Source organism: Canis lupus, chromosome 25 (genome assembly GCF_003254725.2).
Source record: "Canis lupus dingo isolate Sandy chromosome 25, ASM325472v2, whole genome shotgun sequence".
Taxonomy (NCBI): domain Eukaryota; kingdom Metazoa; phylum Chordata; class Mammalia; order Carnivora; family Canidae; genus Canis; species Canis lupus.
The window spans coordinates 38,314,587-38,332,948 of record NC_064267.1 but is presented as its reverse complement, the minus strand read 5'-3'; the positions used below and the strand labels follow the sequence as shown (position 1 = coordinate 38,332,948).

General features: G+C 42.9%; 1 protein-coding gene across 2 annotated transcripts in view; it reads left to right on the top strand.

Moving 5' to 3' along the window:
* Positions 1-15,179: 15,179 nt before the first annotated feature.
* The window catches only part of DOCK10 (dedicator of cytokinesis 10), a 260,529-nt gene continuing 257,346 nt past the window's right edge, over positions 15,180-18,362 (top strand). The window contains exon 1 of one of the 2 annotated variants that reach the window (XM_049100909.1): positions 15,180-15,332. In XM_049100909.1, the coding sequence (XP_048956866.1) occupies positions 15,210-15,332 (123 nt within the window). In that variant the 5' untranslated portion in view covers positions 15,180-15,209. The remainder of the gene's footprint in view (positions 15,333-18,362) is intronic. The other variant, XM_025463245.3, reaches the window with a different exon arrangement.

The window sequence follows — 18,362 nt, the reverse complement described above, 5'->3', positions numbered from 1 at the left end:
TTTGAATGTTAGAACTGCCCAGGGGAGTCAAATAGATCTGGAATATTTTTTTCATCCTTCCTTTCTTTAAAAAATACTTATTTACTTATTTGAGAGAGAAAGAGAGAGAGAGAGAGAGAGAGCACAAGCAGGGGAGGAGCAGAGGGAGAGAGAGAAATCCTCAAGCTGACTTTGTGCTGAGCACAGAGCTCAAGGTGGGGATATCCCAGGACACTGAGATCATGACCTGAGCCAAAATCAAGAGTTGGTGCTTAACAAACTGAGCCACCCAGGTGACCTAAGACCTGGAATATTTTTTCAATGACTGATTCAAATAACTTACCTTAATGATCATAGGACTACTGCAATTTTCTATTCCTTAGTGAATTAATTTTCAAGAAGCTATATTTTTCCAGAAATTTTCCATCTTCTCTAAATTTTCCAGTTTTTGCCACAAGTTTGCCTATTAAGTTTTAAATTTCTCCTGGGTCATAAGTAATTTTCTATTTTCTGTATCTTCTAATAATCGGTGACCCTTTTATTACAGCCCTAATGTTGGTATGTGTGTCTTCTATTTGATCAATCTCCTCGGAGATTTATCAAATTTAATTTTTTCTCTTTAAAGAACCATTTTGGCTTTGTTGAGTTTTTCCATTGTATGTCTGTATTTTATTTCACTAATTTGTACTGTCATTTTTATTGCTGCCTATCCTTTTACTTTCTTTGGGTTTATTTTGCTATTGTTTTTCTAATTTCTTATAAAGTGTGCTTAGCTTGTTGATTTTTAATTTTTTAATCAACATAAGTACGTAAGGACATAAATTTCCTTCAAAGTGCTGATCTAGCCACATCTCATAAGATTTTATATATAGCATAGGTGTTACAGGTTAGTGAACCCTATTTTCTAAATTTCATTATGCCTTTTTAATATATAGACAATTTAGAAGTTTATTTCTTAGTTATGAAACATGAAAGCTTTAAAGGTATATCTTTGCCATTGATTTGTATCATTTTTACACTATGAAGGGGGAATAAATGTTGTAGGATTTTTATTCTTTTATTTAATTGGTGTATTTCCTTTTGTCCAAGTATCTGTTGATTTTTATATATGTACCATATGTGTTTTTAAAACTGCACGAAATACAATTTACCAAAATTCACAGGATGCGGCAAAAGCAGTGCTTAGAAGGAAATGTATAGCATTGGTTGCAAGTATTAGAAAAGAAGGAAGATCTAAAATCAGTAATCTAAGCTTCCACCTTAGGAAAGTAGAAATGAAGAGCAAATTAAATTCAAAGAAAGCGGAAGAAAAAGAAATAATAATTAGAGAAACAGAAGTCATGAAATTGAAAACAGAAAATCAGTAGAGAAAATCGATGAATAATGGATGATAAATGGATATTAGAAGAGATATCACTATAGAGCACACAGACTTTAAAGAATAGTAAAGGAAATAATATTAAGAGTAATTCTATGTGAACGAATTTGATAACCTGGATGAAATGGACCGATTTCTTGAAAGACACAATCTAGCAAAACTCACACAATAAACAATTCAAAAAGGCCTATATATAAATAAATTCAATAATCAGTAAACTTCCAGAACAGAAAGCTCAGATGAATGTAACTGGTGAATTCCACAGAATATTTAAGGAAGAAATTTTGCCAACTCTCTACAATTTTTTTCAGAAGATAGAAGACAGGATATATCCTCATTCATTCTATGAGGCCAGCATTACCCTAATACCAAAATCAGGCAAAGACATTATAAGAAAAGAAAACTACAGACCAATATCTCTCTAACATATAAAAGTCTTCAACAAAATATTAGCAACGATTCTGGAAAAGGGAAAAACTATGGAGACAGTAGAGAGATCACTGGTTACCAGGGATTAATGGACAAAAAGGAATAAATAGCAGAGCATGGAGGATGTTTAGGGCAGTAAAACTATTCTATGTGATAGTATACTGCTGGATACATGTCATTATATACTTGTCAAAACCCATAAAATACCAAATGTGAACCCTAATGGCAACTCCGGTCTTTGAGTGCTAACTCTGTGTCAGTGGAGGCTCACCAACTATAACAAGCATATTATTGTGGTGCAGGATGCTGATAGTGGGGGAGGCTGTGAGTGGGTGGGGACAGAAGACACACAGGAATTCTCCATACTTCTTGCTCAATTTTGTGGTGAACCTAAAACTGCTTTAAAAATTAAGTCTAGGGGCCCCTGGGTGGTTCAGTCGGTGAAGCATCCGACTCTTGGTTTCGGCTCAGGTCATGCTCTCAGGGTTGTGAGATCGAGCCCCAAGTGGGGTGTCCAGCCCATTGTGGGGTTGGCTTGAGATTCTCTCTCCCTCTCCCTGTCCTCTTTCTCCCCATGCTTGTGCTAGATATAAATACATAAATACATAAAATCTTTAAGACATAAAATTGAAGTCTATAAGAAAAGAATATATATCTTGATCTCTTCAAGTGTGTAGACCTTTTGTTAATTAGGCTGTTCAAAACTACATCTTCATTGACTTTTTGTCTATATGTTACAAAATTGCACACACACACACACTAACCATCACATATTTCAACTTGATTTTCCAGTTATCCTCACTCTCAATTATGCTTCTGGCCATTATTGGAAGCTGAAGTTTGTGCTGTGACACTTTCTTTATAAGTGTATGCTATTCTCTTTTTCTTTCAAACTTATTCATCCTATCAAATTCCTACTAAATCTTCAAGACCTTCCTTTAGAGTGACTTCCTAGACTGCTTTCCTGACTGCCTAGCATAAATAGTGACTTTCTCTATGTGGATTATTATATGCTCTTGTATTATTTATCTCAAGGGCAGAACTTTGTTATAGCAAACACCAAGAATGTTTAATTTAAATAATATGTACTAAACAAATATCGGTGGCATCAATGGATGATAAAATTTATTTTGCAGAATTATAATGGAAGATGAGACATTTGGCCTCTCTCATCCCTGAATCCTTTCTCCTCTTAATGTTGATCTCAGATTTTTCTGTCGTTTCTGCCACTTGCATTTCTCCTACTTAAGTACAGAATTATATATCATTTCTAGCTTGGGAAACTAATAGAAGTTTCTACTTTCCACTCAGGTTAGTAATAAAAGCCCACGTGAAGAGAGGGGCCACAGGGCAAAGTATGAGGGCACGTCAGCAGATATGTGACGCTGTCTCAGATGTTCCAGCTTCCACCAAGCTCGTAGCTGAACACAGCCACATGAGTGTTCCTAGCCAACCACGTGAAGGCAGAAGATTCCAACCAACTCCAGAATCATGATAAATAATAAATCATTGTGTTTTCAGCACACAGCTGTAGCAATTGATATGGGAAATACCACTACGTCACTCTGAATGTTTGAAGCTGAAAGAAATATCATTAAAAATGTAGTTTTGCAAAAGCATTGGGAAAACAAAATGAGCCCCAACCCAAGAGCCCCTCTTGGGCTATCAAGCCCAAGGATATGGACCTACCTCAAAATTGTGATCCAGATGCCAGGAAGCTTTGGAGGCTGCTACCACAGTTGCTACCACAACTGCCTTATAAACCTCAAAGCTGGTGACTGGCCCTGGATCCTTGAGCCTGGCCTCCCTGGCTGCCTCCACGCACACACATCCCTACCATCTTGCTTTCCGGCCACCACTAGAGCTGGAAGGAGGCCAGCAATGTGACTACCACCTCCAAATCTTACACCAGTGCTTCTAACCTTGCATCATCTCCAGGATCCTGAATTCAAGAGAATTTTAAAAATATAAGTTTTAGCTTTTCAATCTCAGAGGCTAGCAGAGAAGTATAACAGATGATGGGAGAAGTCTAGTATCTCTGGCCAAAGTCCCCTCACTCTGAATTTAATCAACATGACACATAAGAATGACACAGAATGGAAAGTCCGACAAATATGATTTCCTATCCTGGCTCTGCTGTATCGCAGGGGTCTGTCCTTGATCAAACTACTTAACCTGTCTGATTCTCAGTGTCCCCATCTGTAAAAATGGGAATATTCCCACCTGACTCAGAGGATTTTGAGAACTCACGGTGGCTTTCACAGAGTTTTTGGTAAGATGTTTAGCACGTTGTAGGTACTCAATGATCAGTAACAGTTGTTAATGGAAAAAGAATTAGTGAACAGAAAAACTGCAAGATGCAGGGAGTATTTTGATCTTTCAGAAGGGACAGCTAGCTAGCATATTGTGAGGGGAGGAAAGATCTCCTGAAGAAGGTGATTTCTGGTTTGAATCTTAGAATATGAGCAGGGCCAGGCAAAAAAATGAAGGAAAAGGTAATTCTGGATATCAGTGTGTCTCCCTGATTCTGTGCTTCAGAGCCAAAATATATCAGAAAGGCAGAATTTGGGATAAAAAAGAAGAAATATCTTTATTGCTTTGCTGGGCCAAAGAGGCTATAGCAGACCATGGCGTTCAAAGACTACAAACCTCCCCAGAGGAAAGGGCTAGGGTGGGAGGGTGCTTATAGCTATGGAAATACAGGATCTAGCCTGTTTTGACAGAAATTATATTTATACCAACCTCCTTCATCATGTCTTTAGGGTGGTACCTAAAGCTAAAAAAGGAGAAGGGGAAAAAAAGATGAAAGTTACTTAGTTTAACATGGAGCCTAATGAAAGCATTAGTGCAGCATTTTGATTTTTGTTCAAGTTTATGCTTTTAGGTGGTTGTACCATGCATGACCCTATAGGAAGGACCAGGACTCCAGTGGTTCCATAAATCTAGAACACTTTTTAAGAATGGTATTTAATTTAATGTCATTAGTCTCTGACTTTTCTTTCTTTTGTCTCTCCTTCTACAAGATACATTGGAATGAAAATTGGACTAGCAGTGTATCTGGGTAGCATTCTTAGCTTTACTACCAAGTAGATTTCACTAACTAGATGATCTTAGATACAATGCTCAGTTTCTGGGCTTCCACTTCCCCTCTGTAAACAACACACTAACTACAAAAAACAAAAGCAAAAACAAACGTGACAGATCATTTCCATGACCATTTACAGCTTTGGCAGTATCTGAAATGGCTCAATCCACTTGCAGCCAAGCATAACCCAGCAGTCGTTACCAGATGATGTATTATCCATACATCAGGCACTCTACCCCTGCCCCAAATGGGAATCCAACAAGAGAATACATATCCAAAAGCTGAAATAAAGACTATTAAGTCTATTTACATACTAACCACTAGGTTTGGCCTTCACAGATCTACTTCAAACTGAACGACATTGGTTGGAGAAATCTGGGAACCAAGGGAAGCAGAAAAGAGTGGTAACGACCTGGTGCCTTTATGGAATATTTTATTGAGCTTTAAGAATCATCCTCATGTGTTTTCAAGTAGTTTCCATCTAAGCATTTCTTTAACAGAAGACAGGATATGTGGCAGGTGTTAGAAAGGCCTCTTGTTAATGTGAGCTTGGAGCTTTGTGCCTGTGATGATGCCAATTTTACCCTTTAAAAATATACAAAAAGTACTTTGATCATATTAGGATTTTTAGACTAGTTGCATAATAACTCTCCTATTGCTTCTAACATTTCTATAAAAACAGTGATTTTACTTCTTTTTGTCCCTCTAGCAAATAAACAAATAAAGAGAGAGGGGACAATATTCATTATTATCTTAGAACAGAAACACATTTTAAAGCCTACACATGAGAAATTGCTAGACAATAAAGCTATGAAAAATCCTACTCTAGTCATAATAATGAATTCTTTTTTTTTTCAATATTAAGAATTTCTAATGATCATGCTGGGAAGAACAAAAGCCCACTAGCTTTCTTTGAATAGGCATCCGGAAGACTAGTCAATCTGCCATTTTTGTTTTGGGCTTTGGAAATGCGTGCAGTTTGTATTGCTTGCTTTCCTTGCTCTGCCTCACCTCTTTTCAAACACGGAGCTCAGTGAGATGCTATTATATTGCTATTTCACTTCTTTTTATGGCAACAAGAGCAGAGGTGAACAGAGAATATGCACAGGAAATGGTTAGCATGGGTGCAAGCTCACACCAAACCACAGTCCTGAGAAAGAGCTGGAACTACAAAGATAGATTTTCTTAAAAGAAAAAGTTCCTGAAAATAAAATAGTTTCTTTTTATCAATTAGATCTGCCAACAACAATTTTCTCCAGTTATCTTCTGTCCACTTAATCAAAATATGGAATTAATGCTTTGAAAAACTATACGTATAGATTTGAGTTTTAATATGCTTCTTCTGAGGTTGCCTATTAGAAAAAAACATACTTTCTATCTCTTTTTGGAAAATAAACAATCACTTGATATTTGTTAAATGTATATCTGGTGTAACATTCTCTTAACTTGATAAAGAAAGTGGTAAGGAATGCCATGGCTTCTGATTACTGTTAGCAAGGTACAATAGTAAAAACAACAAATTATATAGACATACACATTTTACGAAGAGTTCTCCCCAATTATACAATTTCCTTAATGGCTTTTTAAAATTATATATTTTGCCATAATGAAGCTTTAAGTTTTTATGTGTTAAAATATCACTATTTTTTCTTCTCTAATATCTAGGATTCCTGTCCTAAGAGGGTATCACCCTATCACAGAAAAAACTAACAGTAAAACATAAGCAAACTAATAAAACCCCAAACCAGTTCCTTGAAGAGACTAATACACTAGATCATCCCCCTTGAGAGCCCAATTAAGGGGAAAAAAAAAAGAGGAAGAAGTAAAAAAAAACACCTCAGATTAAGAATAAAAAAAACTTAAGATAAAAAGGAACAAATTAAATGTCAGTCAGAAGAAACAAAATCTGTGGGACCACTGTGTCTCTTTAACTGAAGCCACTACCAAACAGGGGGAGGGGATCAGTTTTAAATGAGTTTTAAATGAAAGATTTAAGAAATATAACCGAAACAATGTGTCTTCAATAAGTCACTTCTGGATTGACCGAATCAGCTCTAAATAAAAGGTATTTGTGAAACAGTTGTAGAAATTTGAATGATCTGGGCAATAGAAGTTATTAAAAGATTTTGGTTAATTAGGTTCAGTATATTAAATGAGAATGCCCTTACTTCTTAGAGATAAATACTGAATTATTTAGAGTTGAAGGGTCGAGACTTCTCAAATTTTAAAGAGGTTAGATATAGCTAGGTGCTATGTGTCCACTCTCTGTATTCTTTTTGTTAGTTTTAAGGCATGTTTAAAAACTTTTTATAATAAAATTAAAAAGAATACACACTAGGGAAAAATATATAAAGTGATGCTAACCGTAATTCTAAGGCAAACGTTTCTAAAACCTGGGGAAAATGGGGCAAATGTTTCTAAAACCTGAGGAAAATATTCTTAGTAAAATATAAATTATGAAGAATTAAAAGAAGATGTATGAATCTTGAGTAGGCCAAAAATGATAAAAGGGATTTGAAAGTGATTATAGATCTCCCATTAAAAAATTCTCCAGGCCCAGATGGTTCCACAGCTGGATTCTATTTCAACCTTTGGAGAACAAATGATCCCAATGTCATTTTAATTATTAAAGGCCATGGAAATGGACAGAAATTGCTCCATTCCACTTAGGAAGCTAGCAAAATCTTCCCAGCAACATGTACATTCCAAAAAAAGAAAAAGTGGCCAATCTCACTCATGCATATAGATACAAAATTTTCAATGAAATGTTAGAAAACAGACTTATTTGTGTGTTGCTCTCTTTAAAACATAAAAGAAATAATCACGTTATAGTTTTATTATGTGTCCAGGTGTATTTTTGTGAGAATAGTGGATGTCTGGAGTCATCAATACCTCAGAGAAGAGGAGGAGAAAATGGAAATGCCTAGAAGAGTAAAGTAGGTACAGGGTTTAATTATGCACGTAAGAAGCTGAACAGTTCTCATTCTATATTTACTAATCGTTTTCTTCTTCCTCAAATCAAGCCAAAATCTGCCTCCAAATAATTTTTACAGATGGAGAAATAAAGGTCCCAGGACACTAATTCCCTAAGGCTAGACTACAAACTAAAGCCAAAGCAGGATAGAGAATCCAGAGACTGGTTTCCGGTTCAAACTTCTTTTCTTTCAACTGCCTGCCTCTTTGGCATATGTGCCCCTCTCCCAAGATTCCAGTGGATTAACAGTGCTAGAATGCCCTACTGCATGTGGACTGTGGGCAAAATACACAGCCCAGCAGAGAGCTTCACATTCACATTCAAATCATTACCTTCAGTGTAATTTCCTTCCAAGGAGTGATCTGTCTCATAAACACAGTGACAAATCCATGTCAAATTCAATACCTTCACCCATTAACAACATGGAGACACTCAGCTTTGCCAAATGGCTCTGGCAAGGAGTAATGGATCCCCATGTACATTACACCTTTCAAACCATATTTTTCTTGTTGCTTTATAATATTCCCTTGGCAAGGTGAAAAAAAATTATAACTTATGAAGTAGTATTCAACCAAGAAGCCACTGGATGTAAATTCAGTTGTTTAACTTTTTCTTAGAATTAAAGAAGAAAGAGATGTTTACAGCAAAGCATCTTTCTCATATTTTTGTTTATAATTCTGATACTTCATTTACTTATTGCTGAGTAAGACAAGTTGTATCCTTTTAATAGCCAAATTAAATTATTTTAATCTACCCACCCCAATTATAGTAACTAGAGTGTCAGTGCAAGTTATCTGCTTCTTTGGACTTCTTTTCCTATTATTAAAAAATAAGATAGGGCACCTGGGTGGTTAGTTGGTTAAGTGTCTCCTGTCAGCTCAGGTCATGATCTTGGGGTCCTGGGATCAAGCCCAGCATCGGGCTCCCTGCTCAGTAGGGAGTGTGTTTCTCCCTCCTCCAGCTTGTGCTCCCTCTCTCTTTCTCAACTAAATAAATAAAATCTTTTTAAAAATAAAAAAAAAATGATAAAGTAGGATAAATACACTTTTCCCTCAACAGGGAATCATAATGGAAGGCTTGATACCTTATCAGAAAATCATTTTACCCTGGGCATTTATATTCTCATACCTTGGTCCTTTTATTAATAGCAAAATACTCCTCCTTCTAATTTCCATGTTATTCTATTCTTTCTCAACTTTATCTCTGTACAGTGGGAGCAATATTACCTACACATATCTGCCTTTTAGGATGAATGATTTGAGAATCAAATGATAAATTGAGTGTACTTTGTAAATTGTGTAAGTTAGACAAATTTGAAATAGTCAAGCCTCTGGACATTCTGATGTCCAGGCTGATGGCCAGGGTCCACTGGACTTGGTACCACTTAGGAAAGGAGGCTTGATGCCATGAAATTTGTGCAAGGGATATTTGTTTCTACAATCAGTTAGTACCAAGACTTAAACTGACGCCTAGGTCTTCAGACTCCTAAACTAATCATTAAATTTTCATACCTTTACATTACTAGGCATTTTGGAAAAGACAGTAGAGTTTTCATATTCCTACTTATTTGGTTATGAAAATTTTCCTTTCCTTACTCACAATACCAGTGCAATCAGCCTTAGGAAAGGCAGGAAAAGGATGACAGATGAGAGCAATGGACAATTTCATTTTTTTCAGTTATATAGAGCTTTGAACTGTACCAGGGCAGGTAATTAATGCTTACTGCCTCTTAAGAAAACCACTAATGTGTGTGAATAAGGAGAAAGAGTGTTCGAGCTTAAAAAGAAGAGAGGGAAAGAAGGGAAGGAAGGAGGGAGGGAGGGAGGAAGGAGAGAGAAGTAAGGGAGGAAGGGGGGGGAAAGATAATTCCATGTTATTGTGGTCATTTTTTTCAATATTAGAGACATAAGAATATAAAATATAAAATGCAAACACAGGTCCTTTCTGATAAGTTCCATCTCCAAAATCTTAGCCCCGACCCACTGAAGTTTTATAAATCAGTTTCTCTATTTCAAATTAAGCCATTTAGAGGTACAGATCATGCACGTAGCTCTAGGCTCCCATGGTTTAGGGTGAGATCCTGTCCATAGCTGATATTCCATAAATATCTGTTGGCAGGGTTATTTCCTTCTTATTGAATGGCTTGGTCCATGTAAACCCTAATAAAGAGGAGAATGAGAACTTGATAAAACTTGATTACAGGCTACACATTCTAAATGCTAGGAAATATAGAATGTAAAAGCTTAAATTTCAAGTCATGGAGCAAAATTTGCTACCACTGAATCCTAAAATGCCTCCTTTGTGGACTTTGGGAGCTTCCTTAGTGATCCATCTAGAATTATAGACAATGAGGCACAAGATCAGAAGCCTGAACAATCCCATTTTACAGTATCCTAAAATGCAGGGCACCTGGGTGGCTCGGTCAGTGAAGCACCAGACTCTTGATTATAGCTCAGGTCACAATCTCAGGGTCCTGAGATTGAACCCCACGTCAGGCTCCAGGCTCAGCGGAGAGTGTGCTTAAGGATTCTTTCTCTCTCTCCCCTTCACTCTGTCTGCCTCCCCTCTCAAATAAATAAATAAACCTTAAAAACAAAGAAAACAGTATATTAAAATACAAATAAAATATTATGAAATTATGTTCCAAGCTGTAGCACACTACATTACTATTGGATGTTATTATTGGACATTATTGCATAGTAATGGATTAATATTATAATATTCAGATATTATTATTGTTGTTCATGAAATTCCAGAGTCATTGAGTTGGGTGAAGGCATTGTCTTCAGAACACCTGGATGTCCACGGTCTTGCCTGTACAAAGGCATCCTGCTCACTGCAAAGGTTCTTATGAGTATCAAATGTATTCATGTCTGATTAAATGTATTAAATAGGTGTATCAAATCGTCACAGGAAAGATTTAAGAATTCATGACTGCTGTACAACTTTAGTAACAATAACGTTCACTGAAGTCTCCGTGCTAAGTACTTTTTAATAATGTTGATTTGACTTACGTAAGCCTTGCCACACAGGTGCCCATTGTTCTCCCTACTTTTCACCTAGGGAAACTGGGCTTTAGAGCATTTCTGTAACTTGCTGAAGGAAGAAGTAAAATTGGGATTTGAATCCAGGCAAGTGGAGTCCAGAGCATGTGCTTATAACCACTATTCTCAATATTAGACACCACTGAAGATTCACTTGCCTTATTAATGAACCGTTCTCTGAGAAACAGGAATCAGGGTGGGTATGTTTCTGTATTGGTACCTCTTAAAATGAAACCGTGCAGGTACAGAAGGCAGAGTGCAGCCAAGGGTGTTGAAACAAATTGGGGGTGGGAAAGATGAAGAAACCTAATAGGCTTCACAACATTTTTTTTCTTTAGTTCTGAATTTTTATTGAATCTGTAGCTATGACCCTTTTCTCACACTTAATTTCTTTAGGACATATTTTTTTGTTTGTTAATAGGCTTTTGTATGCATGATACAAAATTCAATAAGCACACAGGGTGTATAGCATAATACAGGGTGCATAATATGCTGTAATAAATGTACACACTTCTGTTAGCTGTCAAGTTCCCTTTCCCAGAAGCTAAAACTGTAATCTGTTACTTGTGCAACCTCCACCACAATTAATTTTGGAACATTTTCATTACCCTCAAAAGAAACCTCGTCCCCATCAGCCATCACTCTACTTTTCTCCAAGCCATTGTGGCCCTAGGCAACCATGAATCTACTTTTCTGTTTCTAGATTTCCCTATTCTGGACGTTTCGTAAAAAAGCTATCATAAATATGTGGTCTTTTGTGGCTAGCTTCTTTCACTCAACCAAGTATTTTCGAGGTTCATCCACGCTGTACCACCTAGCAATACTTCATTTTTTTGATGTCAAAAAATATCCATTGTATGGGCGTACCACATTTTGTTTATCCCTTTATCAGTTGATGGTTATCTGGGTTGTCTCTACTTTTTAGCTGTCGGGAAGAGTAGTGCTGTGAACATTGTGTGCAACTCTTTGCGTGAATAGATATTTTCATTTCTCTGGGAGTGGAATTGCTGTGTCATGTGGTGACTCCATGTTTAACATTTTGAGGAACTGCCAAACTGTTTTCCAAAGCAGCTGCTTTTGGAAAGGTACTTTACATACCTACTACTGATGTACCAGAGTTCCAATTTCTCCACAACTCCCACACTTTTTTTTCCCCATATTTTTCATTATGGCCATCTTAGTGGGTGTGGCATCTCACTGTGACTTAGATTTTCATTTCCCTAATGACTAATGATATTGAGCACTGGCCATTTGCATATTTTCTTTGCAGAAATGTATGTTCACATCCTTTGCCCATCCTCTCATTAGGCTATTTGTCTTTTCCTTGTTGTGTTACATTGTTTTTTTTTTTTAAGACCTTATTTTTTAGAGCAGTTTTAAATTCCTGACAAAATAAAGAAGATACAGAGATTTCCCTACCCTACCACTCCATATCCATATTCTTTCCCATTATCAACATTCCCCAACAGACTGGTAGGTACATTGTTATAATTGATAAACCTACATTGTCACATAAAAATCACCTCAAATCTATAGTCTACATTAGCATCTTCATGGCATTTTTATAGATTTGCCTTTATAAAACGTATTAGCTGAATCTCTCCAGGGACCTGAGAGATGAGTGACCAGCAGAAAGCCAGAGAGTCCCAAATGAGCAGACCTGAAGTCCTGACTCTGCAGCAAAGAATGTCTGTGTCTATGCTGCGGCCAGGGGGAGACTTTCAGCTCTCTCCTTGGCATCCAGAAGAGAGCATAAGCAAAACCTACAGGACTGTCAAGAGCTGAGGAATGTCCCAGTGAGCATTGTTATTGAAACGTCCATGGTCTCATTCATTTGGGGAATATAAATAATAGTGAAGGGGAATAGAAGGGAAGGGAGAAGAAATGGGTAGGAAATATCCGAAAGGGAGACAGAACATGAAGACTCCTAACTCTGGGAAATGAACTAGGGGTGGTGGAAGGGGAGGAGGGCGGGGGGGTGGGGGTGACTGGGGGGCGGGCACTGAGGGGGGCAATTGACAGGATGAGCACTGGGTGTTATTCTGTATGTTGGCAAATTGAACACCAATAAAAAATAAATTTATTATTTAAAAAAAATAAACGTCCTGAGTCTAAAGGCCACTTACAGCCACCTTCCTTCTAGTGTGACCCATGGAATGTACTCAAACAGGGTATAGATAGAGCAAATCCGCACTTGTTCATCAACTTTATCAAATCTTACATCCATGCTCTGGGGGACCCCCTGAAGCAGCAGGAAGTAAAGTCCATAGTGATAAAGCACAGGTGATTTTCTCTTGCTTAATATGGTTGTGGTTGAAGAATGGGTTGTATGGGTTACTCGGTATTTTGGATCAGTTCAGCGAGTTGCCATACCTAGAACACATCATGGGGTATTTTTGATGACTATGGCCTTCCTTTCCAGCCCACTTTTCTCTCCTCCTTTGTTTTTCTAGGCCTCAAGCACTCTGAGCTCTTTGACTTCACCAGCCCACTTAGGGCCTCAGGGAAGTCATCCAGAAACCAATATTTATTGAGTGTCTACTACGTGCCAGGCGGTGCTCTGAAATCAGGGACAAAGACTAGACATCTCTACTTGGAAACTTCAAGCTTATTTAAAAATGCTTCACACATTAGCTGCCTAGAGAGAAGGTGCATTCAAAGGGATCAACACAGATCACACTTGTTACAGGAGGGCATGGTTAGGAGGAGTTATTCCCACAAAGATCTTCATTTGCCACCACAGAGGCAACCACCTACTTTGCTTACCCTTAAAGCCGAGTGGTTCCCATATTGCCTAGCAATGTGAAAGCGTATAATGTAAGACCAGTACTTTGTTATGATGGGTGCCTTGGAACCAACCGATATTTCAGATGGCTCCTCCCAAATCTTACAAAGCCTCTGCCCATCTTGATTTCTAGAATGTACTGAAATGATGCCCAATCCGTACCTCTGATTAGCTGAGTCCCAGATAGCAGAGAGCTGACTCAAGCACATTTATCAGCTGCTCAAGAAGTTTTTATACCCAAGTGCAAGTGCAACCCTGTGTTAAAACTAGATATTAGCTTCGGAAAAATGTCATGGATCCATCAAAAGCAGTTAAGAAAAACCTAGAATACTTAGGAGTGGTTGTCCTGGATCTCTCCAAACTAGCGTCCCAGGACTGCTCCTCTTCCCAGCCAGCCCCACACGGAGTTGAAGAACCATCCTGGGCGTGACTCAAGAGAATTCTTAGTGGACTTTAATCAGCTGGCTGGAGTCGACGTGCAGATCGGAGGCATGTGTGGCAAGAGTAGGAGCAGAAAAACAACACAAGTGTAAGTCTTCCCCATAACTAACCTCCCTACCTGGTAAACCTATAAGTGAGTTCACACCCCTTCACTCTATCAAATACACCCCCCCCCCCACCTCTCCCACCGCATCACCCTGGTGAATCATTCTCTAGCTTTCATGATCTGAAATGTCCTTGTTCACATACTCGAATTCGTTTGCTCAGCTTGGGAATTTGCGGCCTCCCACCCTAACCCAAAAATCTATCAGCCCTGCATAGCCTTAAAGGCCTTACCAGGTAGGCCCGGGAAGTCCCCCCACCCCCTTATCCCGGGTTTGCAGGACAATGTGAATTGGTACACGGTGGGGTGGGCGCTTAATGAATACCAGGTGAAAGCACGCAGGACTTCGGAAGCCTGTTCCCCGGCCCCGAGGGCGCACTTCGGGCAGAAGACACTGCTGAAGGCTGGCTCTGGGGATGCAGCTGAGATCCCCGCCACCCGACCCCTACTTAGCCTCTGGTCCCCCCACCTCCCACCCCCAAGGATGCGAAGACCAACTGCGCTGCGCCCGCGCGCGTCGCCCGCCTGGGAAGGTGGGGCCCCGGGGCAGAGGCGGCCACGGCGCCGGCCCCGCGAGGAGCCTCCGGACGCTGGCGAGAGGCGTGGGCGGGCCCCGCCCGGAGCCCCGCGGCGGCCGCCCCGTGCCCTCCCCCGCGGCCTGCGGGGCCCCGGGGCGACGAGGCCAGCCCGGCCGGCCAGCTGGAGCCGCCCCCCGCGCCCGGGGCCCCGCTGCAGAGCCGCCGCCGCCGCCGCCGCTCGCCGAGTTGGCTGCGCGCGCCCGGGGAGCGCAGAGTTTGCAAAGTCGTCGCGAAGCTTCGGCGCAGGGAAGGGGGTGGGGGAGTGGGGGTGCGAGAGCGAAACACCCGCCTCCTGCGAGTAGAGCGAGGAAGAGGGGGGAGAGGCTCCGAGTTCCGCTTCCTGAACGGCGGGTGGGTAGACGAGGTCGGCGCGGGGAAGGCCGGCGGGACGCGCGCTCCGGGCGCCGCAGGCGATGGCCGGCGAGCGGACCCGCAGGTTCACCCGGAGCCTGCTGAGACCCGGGCAGGCGGCCGAGCTCAGGCACAGCGCCGCGTCCGCCGCCGCCGTGGCCGTCAGCAGCCGGCAGCAGCAGCGGGTGAGTGCGGCGTCCTCCGCGCCCTCCCGCGCGCCCCGGCCGCCCCGGGGCCCCGAGCCGGGCCTCCCACGCGCGCCCCCTCCCCGCACGCCCCCTCCCCGCGCGCCCCCTCCAGTGCCCCTCCCCGCGCGCCCCCTCCAGCGCCCCCTCCCCGCGCCCCCTCCCGCGCCCCCTCCCCGCGCCCCTTCCCGCACGCCCCATTCCCGAGCGCCTCTTACCCGTGCGCCCCCTCCAGCTCCCCCTCCCCGCGCCCCTTCCCGTGCGCCCCTCCAGCGCCCTCTCCCCGCGCGCCCCTCCAGCGCCCCCCCAGCGCCCTCTCCCCGCGCGCCCCTCCAGCGCCCCCCCCAGCGCCCTCTCCCCGCGCCCCTCCAGCGCCCTCTCCCCGCGCCCCCCTCCAGCGCCCCCTCCAGCGCCCCCCCAGCGCCCTCTCCCCGCGCCCCCCTCCAGCGCCCTCTCCCCGCGCCCCCCTCCAGCGCCCCTTCCCCTGGCCCCTCCACAAGGCAGCGCCACCGACGCTTCCCGGCCAGGGGCGCGCCGGGGGGCCGGGGACTCGCAGAAGCGCAGCGTGGGAGAGGATGCGCGTGGGTTTGGGGGCTGCGGAGGCGGCGGGAGTGCCCGGCGAGTCCCACGGGCGCTAGGTTGTGGGGTGCCAGGGATGCGAGGGGCGGGGAGGCTACGGGAGGGAACCCCGCGGGCCACGGGTCTGCGCGTCTCCCTCCCCACCCGCGACCGGCGCGCGGCGAGCAGGGGCTGCGACCTGGGGGCCTCGGCCGCTGAAGCGGGGAGCCCCGCCCGCTGGGAGAGCAGTGTCCTTCGCACCACCCTGGGTCCACGCGGCCGAAAGCCGCAAACCACTCCATCCCGCTCCAGAAGGGGCCCGGGGAGCGGGCTGGAGGAAACGAGGGTCATTAAGCATCCCGTGGTTTCGGGTATTTTTCTAAGACGCTCACGGGGTTCTCCCGCCAAGATCGCTCTCCGGGGTTACTTCCTTGTTGAAGCGCCTTCTAAGTTCTGGGTGATTTCCGCGGGAAATCCCTGGGGCAGCAGCCAGCCATTCCGTCTGATGCCCAAATCCTATCCCTACCTCCCCAGATGCTCGGAAGTTCCAGTAGGTGTCACACTCCGGGGTGGAAGTGTCAGGAGAAGGGGGGGGGGGATCACCTCTGGTGGGAATGGGGAGCGAGTGGGAAGAGGGTTACCGTAAGACCTGCGCTCGCCCCCGCGCTCTTGGCCTGCCTTTGCTGGACCGGAATCCCACGCTGTGGGTTTCATTTTCCTTATTGCCAGGAAATATCATTAGGAATTAAACGGCTTCTTTTAAGAGTGTCAAAGAAAGTGTTCCTCTTGCCAGTCACCCATGAAGAGGGAGCCAAGAGCTGCCCAGAGCCAGTTCCCACAGCCAGGTCTTTTCTCTAAAGCCAGAGGTCGGAAAGTTGAACGGAACGGAAGCTAATTGCCTGGCATCAGTTGCCCAAAAGGGTGTGTGTGTGTGGGGGGGGGGGGGGTTGGAGTGTGGCCAGGGTTGGTGGCCAGGGTGCCTTCTCTTTTACTTACCGCTGGCTGGGGGTCCGGAGTTACCCAGAGGTGATTTCAACTGTTCAGCCAACCCTCTGCCAGGGGCTGCCCGCGGTTTGGACATCAGCCTGCACATTTTCAGGGCAGGAAGGACAAATTGTCAGAAAGGACATTTGGGGGGAGGGGGGCGCGGAGGTGCCATCCGAGTAGAAGCAGAGCTAATAAGAAAAATCTTCAAACATACACAGAAAATGATTTGTGCTTCGGGATGATCCTTCCGGGTTGTGCACTTGTCATTCTCTGCCATTTACTTAACAGTAACTTTATTTGGCAGCCGATTTGTTTTTACCAGATCTTCGGATCGATCTGGTAGAGAAATGCAGAGAAAGAAGTAGCGTTCATTTGGAATCAGCAGCTCCAAGTGATGTTTTGATTTTTGTTCTGTGCCATTTTAGGTGGCTTCTCCTGAGTTTTGTGGTGCTAGAATTTCTGTAAAGAGTTTGTGTTCTAGATACACGCACACGACTTTCTCTGAATTTATGCCAGATTTGAGATCCTAGGGTAACTTGTCAGAATGAATAAGCTCAATGTCTTAAAAAGAGTTGGAGGAGGGGGCGACTCACTGGCAAAGGTGTCCCTGCTTCGCTCCCCTCGCTTCAGCACCTTGGCCAACACTCCTGATTTCGCTTTTGCCAAGACATTTCACTGGATCTTACACATCTAGTCGGGCAGTTTGGGCAGCGATTTTGGCAGCAAGAAGACACGTGCTTTGAATTTCGTTCTATCAGGTAACTAACTCTTAAAGGGAAACAGGAAGGTGACGAGTCCTCTGAGTTGGCACCCGCACTCAGTAGGATTCTGGGGGGCAGAGCATCCCTTTTGAACCTAAAACCTTCTAATTGGACTACGTGTGGAGACTAATCCTGGCTTACATGATCCGATCCCTTATCATCCTTTATGTTTGTTGCTTCGAGTCCTCAAACCCTGGTTGTCAAGGGAGAATATGAATAGGATAGGGGAAGAAGATTATGGGTAGCCCACTTTAGTATAGTTGAGTAGCATTGTGTGTATTGGAGCAAACTGTCCTACATTGAAGAACATTTGAGAGACACTAGAAGGTCCTTTTGAGAAAAAAAAATCTCATTGCTAGATTCATACGGTGCCCTTTCTGAAGTCTCTATTTGGGGGGCCAAAATCCTCCAGAATGTTACAGAAAGATTATTATAGGGTTGGAACTCTGCTCTATCCAGTAAGAATAGATAAAGCTGTCCGATTAACAAGACAGCTGAGTTGCGAACTCTGAGAATGGGATACGTGCATATATACACACTCTTAACACACACATACATGTAGGACAGGAAGGCAGCAAAATGTGTGTGGCTTATGGAGAATACAGAGCAAAGAGCTGCTGAGTGAGAGCAGCAAGTGAGAGCAGCTGATTAAGGGGCCCACTTTGAGGGCAGTTGCCGAAGGAAGTAGAGCTATATGGCAGAGCAAACTTGATTTCAATTTTAA